The 6,711-nt window shown below is 42.0% G+C and overlaps 2 protein-coding genes across 2 annotated transcripts in view; both read right to left on the reverse strand.

Moving 5' to 3' along the window:
• Nucleotides 1-6,711, reverse strand: part of LOC106817611 (WASH complex subunit FAM21-like) — a 28,084-nt gene that overhangs the window by 3,217 nt on the left and 18,156 nt on the right. The gene's annotated exons all lie outside the window — the stretch shown is intronic.
• LOC106817612 overlaps nt 3,204-6,711 on the reverse strand; it is a gene marked incomplete in the record, with an annotated part of 24,700 nt that continues 21,192 nt past the window's right edge. The window contains 2 exon segments of the mRNA XM_014822291.1: nt 3,204-4,080; nt 4,241-4,369. Coding sequence (XP_014677777.1) covers nt 3,916-4,080; nt 4,241-4,369 — 294 coding nt within the window.

Genomic DNA, 6,711 nt, shown 5'->3' on the forward strand with positions numbered 1-6,711 from the left:
AGCTTTTTCAAAGTCAATTACTAACATTATATTGTCCAGCATTCCAGGTATATTTTGTTTTTCAGTTTCGAACAGTACATCATGGAGTAGTCTTATGTTTTCTCCAATAGATCTTCCTTTTAAGAAGCCTGTTTGGTCTTCGTGAATGATACTGTCTAAGACTAGTTTTAGTCTTTCAGCAATGCATGATGATATGAGTTTATATGAGATATTTAGAAGAGAAATAGGGCGCCAATTTTTTAGATAGTTTCGAGGTCTACCTGGCTTTGGTAGACATGTGGTAACGCCTTGTTTTTTCGTTATGGACAGGTTTTTATTTTCATAAGCAAAATTTATAGATTGAAGAAGAAAGTATCCTATGTCTACCCAGAAGAATTTTAGAAATTCTGCAGTGTAATCATCCAGTCCTGGACTTTTGTTATTTTTTTACCGTCTTAAAGCGTTTAGAAGAGCTCGGTGTATGCTAGGTCCCTCCATATTATTTTTTTGCGATTCGGACAGAAGTGGAATATTTGCCCGTTGCAGTTTGTCAAAATAAATATTGTTATCCACCTCAACATGCTTTTTAGTGCAAAGAAACTCGTAGAAGTTTTTTTGCATGTTTAAAATTTCCCTTTGTTCCGAAACAGTGGTTACATCCTCCCGTTTTATTTCATTCATGATTTTGTTTGTATACTTTCTATTTTCTAGGTGAAAAAAATAGGATGATGGTTTTTCCCCTAGTTCATACCATCTAGCTTTGGATCTGATCATTATGCCCTGGATCTGTTTATTTCTAATCTCCTCTAGTTCTAAATTGAGATGTTCTAAAGTGTCTAAATTTGTGTTTGGAGTTCTGGGGGTCCATTTTAATTTTGTCATCCAGAACTTTAATTTTAGTTTCTATTGAGCGTTCTTGCTCATTGCTTAACCTTTTTTTTGAGGAATAGTGTATAATTTTTCCTCTTAGTTGGACTAGGAGTTTCCCAGAAGAGCTGATCATCTATTGTTAGTTGCAAGTCATTTGTAGGATAGGTTGCCACGTATTCAGGATTATAGGGGGAGGCTGCGTATGTAGATTTTTATTAAATAGATTTCGTTTTTTATTAGTTCTACAAATTTCTGATCTTTTCGAAGGGAATTATTAAACTTCCAGTATCCTTTGCCATGTTCATTTGTTGAGGTGTTTAAACCAATTGTTACTGGAGCATGATCTGACTTACATTATCTAAGATATAAGATTCAGAGAAATTTGACATCATGTCCTCTGTGGCCAAAACAAAATCCAAGCGGGCCATTTTTAATGGATTTTTTTTACCCCAAGTAAAATGTGCTTTATCTTCGTTAAAAGCTCTCCACACATCTACAAGTTTATTGATGGTTTTATAATTTAATAGATCTTTTGTGGGATCTATTACCAAATTCCAGTCTCCACATAGTATAAAACTGTCATTCTCAAACTCTTCGACAATATTCATTATGTTGGTGTAAAAATCAGGCTTATCTTCATTTGGACCATAGAGATTTGCTAAGGTAAATCTCACGAGTTATTTATGGTGATATCAAGGATGATATAGTTTTCATTTTTATCTTTTTTGCTTTTATGTATTTCATACTCAAAGCCATTATTAAATAGAATAGCAACTCCCCTAGCCTGTGACGAATAGGGGCATATTAGACATTCAAGGCCCCATTCTGCTTTTACATAGTTTTCCAGTTTGGGAGCAATGTGTATGTCTTGTAAACAAGTGATATGTATGTTTTGTTCACGAAAGCGTTTAAAAAAATCCCTACGCTTGATCCGATCTCCAAGTCCCCTACAGTTTAGTGTCTGTATGCTAATATAGGCATTTTGTTTATATTTTAAAGTTGAAAAAGTAGGTTTTCAACTATATATAGACATGGGTATGTGGAAAACAGTGAAGGTATAAATTGTTGAAAGACATTTAGGAGCATTGCATTGGTTTTGGGGATCTAGAAACAAGTACGCGTAACATTTGGAACAGACAGAACATACATTAAGGCAGACAGAACATGCAAGCCTGTTGTGGTCCATCAACAGGTGTTCTACCGTGGCAGGACTCCTGTGTATATCTAACACAAGCATGCAACATAAAAGGAACAGACATAAACTTCCCGTTTTGGACATCATTTCAATTTGTGGTTTGACGTAAACCACCGGCTCCCCATTACGAGTATAGTGCATTTTGTATCATACGCATATTACACTGTACATAAAAAAATACGTGCACAAGCCGTACATACATGTACTATGGTCCCTAAATAGCCATACACATGAACGCGCACACCGCAGACGAAAGTCACAAAGTGATTCACGAGTGCTACACGATAGTGATTCACGAGTTTTGAATCTGGGAAAACGTCATTTTCACAGCTGAAAGGTCTACTTAAGCCTACCTGGCTATCGTTCCTGAGTTTCCTGTCGTGTATACGTTGTGGAATATAAACCTGAAAGAGCCTTATTATGTGTTTTGTTTTTGATTGGTCGGCGGGTACGCTAGCTGGCTACTGGTCGATTTGAATCACAGATATATACCCAACACACTGCACTGTTATACTGATATACTGTATATATCTGTGATTGAGTGCATTTGCTGCGATGTATTTATAATAGGGACACAACTATATATTGTAACCAACAGCTGCCACAATGACAGGTATACGGTATATGTAGATAAGATGCATTAATGCTTGATTTAAATCTAAATACAGGGGACAGTCATTGTTATTTATGATTACGCACATATTACTGGTCAATGACTCGTATCGTCCAGGGGAGTTGAGCCGTTCTTCCTCGTCTCTAACCATACTTCTGCGCCTTTCTCCCTGATACGCGTATATATATGCTCGTCCCGACGGATTTCGTAGGCGATGCTTGCGAGTTTCCCCCTCTTTCTTTTCAATTCAGGCGGCAGGTCCGTCCGCACACTCATCTTCGTTCCCTTGAGATTAGGACCGGCTCGCAAGAAAGCTTCCCGTTCTCCCCAGTGTAGGAAAACCACAACTATAGTCGCCAGGGCATCGTAGCGCTTTTGGAGGCGATGGGCATTACGGATTACAATACGATCGACGAAAACACTTTCCAGTTTGAGATTTTCTTTGGCAAATTTTCGGACCCTAAATATCGTATCTTTCGGATCAGTTTCGTGGCCGTCCTCCACCCCGTAAAGCAACAAGTGGTACTTCCTAGAATATGTCTGAGTCGAGAGCAGTGAGTACTTGAGTTCCTCAATTTCTTCCTTCAGTTTTTGTATCATTGCGCCGTCGTCTTTTTGCATTTTTTTCACAAAGTCGATTTCGAGTTCTAGAGCCTCAACTTTGTCCGTAAGTTTCGATATATTGGCGTTTAGTCCATCGAAATCCGCCGTCAGTTTGTTGTCTAGACTGTTTGCTTTACTGTCTAAGCTTTTTATCAAGTTGACAATATCCATCATTGTAGGTTCTTTCTCAGCCTCGCTCGCCATATTTTCGGCCATGTTGTGCACGAGATTTGCTTGTGGGTCGTCGTAGCCGGAGATATTTATTCTTTCGGCACTTCTAGAGCTCGTCCGCATTCCAAAATAGGTTCTTATCGTTGGCGTGTCTCTCGGGCAAGTTTTTCTTTGCATACTAGCTCAGCACCTTACAGTTTTCATTTAACTTTCTGATGATATTTGAGGAGCCGATGTGAAACACGTTCTAACACCACGCCGCCATTACCGGAAGAGTGTGGCACATAGTGTTGGCCATTGAATAAGGTTAAAAATGACCTTAAACTCAATAACTCAATAAGTGCCTGAAAACATTAATAGTATGTGGTATCCTCACTATTAAGTTTCGATACAAGAAACATGGTGTAGTTTTCTATCATCATCAATATATGCATCATCATCATCGGAACTACCATCATAGACCGTCTTTAACAACATGAATCACTCACCACACAATTCTCACACTATCTTGTATCTTACCTTCTTCATTATCCGACTGCTTTCTTCTCTTCATGCCAGCAAAAGGGTCTAACCCTTCGAACAAGGCTACCCCACCGACCGGCTTTTTACGGATGGGGCTTCCAGAAAACGATGAGGAGGAAGAAGGCTCCTGAAATCAACATCCACATGTGCCCTCACTCATTCAGTCCTTTTAAATGTAACTTGTGCACTCTTGGTCATCTCACAAATGTACGAAATCCATGCTCCAGGCAGTAAGTAGAAATGCTCAAAATCACACAAAAAGGTGAATCATATCCAACCACCCTTACCTCTGATGACGATCGACTACTAGAGATGTTCCCTGGTGGCTGGTTAACCTCTGCATCCTGCATCTCTTCCTCAACCGGCAACTGCATTGCGAAAGTTTTTGACGCGACCTTGGGCGGCTTCCTCACATGCTACAAATGCACCATCAAACTGTATGTAGGTATGGGTACAATCATTGTGTACATTTAACAAGTGCCGCGGAGCGACAGCGCTCATCTAACGTCTACTGAGGTGACTCTGTGGTGGAGTGGTGGGATTCTAGTAAACCCTGTTAGTCCCAAATGTGTTCACATACACGCCGAAAGCAGTGGAATCACAGATTGGTATCAGGAACTCTCAAAGGAATGTTCGTGGTATTGGTTATGATAGTTCCGACGAGATTGCCTACGTTTTTAAGTGTTCTCAATTAAAGATGCGAGCTCTGCATCGTACGATAGCAACAACTAATCTTTCCAACGACAGAATAGTAACATCCAGCCATTTACCCTACGCAAGCCATATCACGCTGCAAATGTCAATAGAGAGCTGCCACCTGTAACCATTACCCAGGCAAAAACTGCACCACCACATGCCCCTCTGCCGGACGGGAGCCGACTCGCAGTGGCGCTACGGTGTCGCGTACATGTAACATACTGACAGTACGCACGCAATTCCAGTAGCAATGGATAGTGGGGCGATTTAATTGGAACATACACCTTCTTTAGAGGAACCAAATGTTTCAGCTTTGAGGAAATTTGCGCTGTGACGATTGAGGATAGCACGTCAGCATGTATAGATTCTACTAGCAAACCCGGCAGTAATTCTTTCTACCAGACCAGTCAACAAATCCAAGTTAACACCTCCTGCTCTAGCGTCAAAAGGTTATTCCGACCTCTACTCTCCCGCACCTCGCTCCCCAGCAAACAGTAGACTCTTCACACCCGTTCCCTCCTCCTAATACATGCCATACCAACAATGCCTAGGTCACCCGCTGAATACAAGAAAAGTTCTCCAATCGCGTCCGCGTCAGACCCCATGTCCTGCAGCAAATCTACCAACCCTATTGCCCTGCTCGCCCACTTGACCTTCGACACACTATCACGGAGCCCTAGTCGAGCCATTCAATCTGTGCCGCAATCCTTCTCTGCCCCATTTCTCCCTCATACCCCCCTTACTCCACGCCGCCGAATGTTCCCGCCTTCTTTTACATACCTCTGGACCTTTGACCCTTTGACCGCTCAGCTCGACATCCAACTACGTTCTTGACCAGCATCCCCCCCAATCGTGCCCGAATATGTGCACCCGTCCACGTCCGACGCGATTAAGATTTGTGCCCTAATGTTGACAGAACGCACGGGACGCACGGACGCCGCCCACGATCAAGCCGATTCACAGAGCTTGCCATGACCAGTCCAGATAGAGCACCAAACCTAGTCACAAGTTATAACAATTAGACGCTTCGCAGTTAACAACCAAATACCCAGTTCCTTCCTCGCTTTTATCTTAAGCATTTATGTCTCTCTTCATGACCTGCCTGTTAGAACTCGCAGTCTGCATTCAGACGCCTATCTAGGAGACGACGTATCTACTCGGTAACATTCTCAGTAAGACTAACACTAGCTAATGCGTAACATGATTCTTCACGTCCAGCTATGCAGTTACTCACTTTCTATGAATCTCAGATTGTAGCTAACGCCAACATAATCACCCAGCTCAGGCGCTTACCATACTTGGTATCCAACCCGATAGGCGCTCCATTTTACTGTTCCCCTATTTTTTTCTCCTCTTAGCTAACCAAGCAGACTCTTCTCTCCGAGATTATCAAAGCCAGCGCATGCCTCCAAGCTTTTACCTCGAGCTTCCCTGTCATAAAAAACACGAAGCAAAAGTAATAAGGACGAGATACACTAACGCATCACGAAATTCATAGTCATATTTCATTAATATTTACAGTTCAATAAGAAGATTTTTAGAAATAGTCCTTATTTATAAACAATTCACAACTCAAGACAATTCGGATCACGTGATTTTTACAGGCATAAGTTCATCTATAACAAGAATTACCTAAGCCGAACATTCTTTAACGCTAAGACCTAGTTGCTTAGCGTTCAATATTATATCGGACTGCATGGACCTAGCGCAACAACCAGTTCACATACGCACGAAAGCTAGTCGCAGCGTGCCGCGGGGTGGCAGCGTAAGCAAACATGTCTGCTTCCGGCTCCTTCTGCACTAAACTGTGCTAACGAGGTCAGAGAGTGGTCGTGCGCTCTTTCCTTCTCGCTACTCGTGTGCTGTTTGAGCGCCCATCTCGCTATTGGCGTGGCCTCACCTGTCCTTCATGCCGCTCCTCGCTCATCTTCACACCTCGTCAACTCTGGGTGGACGTTAGGCTCTTATTGCTCGCAGACAAACGGGTTCTTGTGCATTGCCAAAAAAACTTGGATACTGTCACTTAGCTTGGAGCTGCGCGACATACCAGAGCACATTGTCA

This window comes from Priapulus caudatus, unplaced genomic scaffold (genome assembly GCF_000485595.1).
Source record: "Priapulus caudatus unplaced genomic scaffold, Priapulus_caudatus-5.0.1 Scaffold1793, whole genome shotgun sequence".
Lineage (NCBI taxonomy): Eukaryota > Metazoa > Priapulida > Priapulimorpha > Priapulimorphida > Priapulidae > Priapulus > Priapulus caudatus.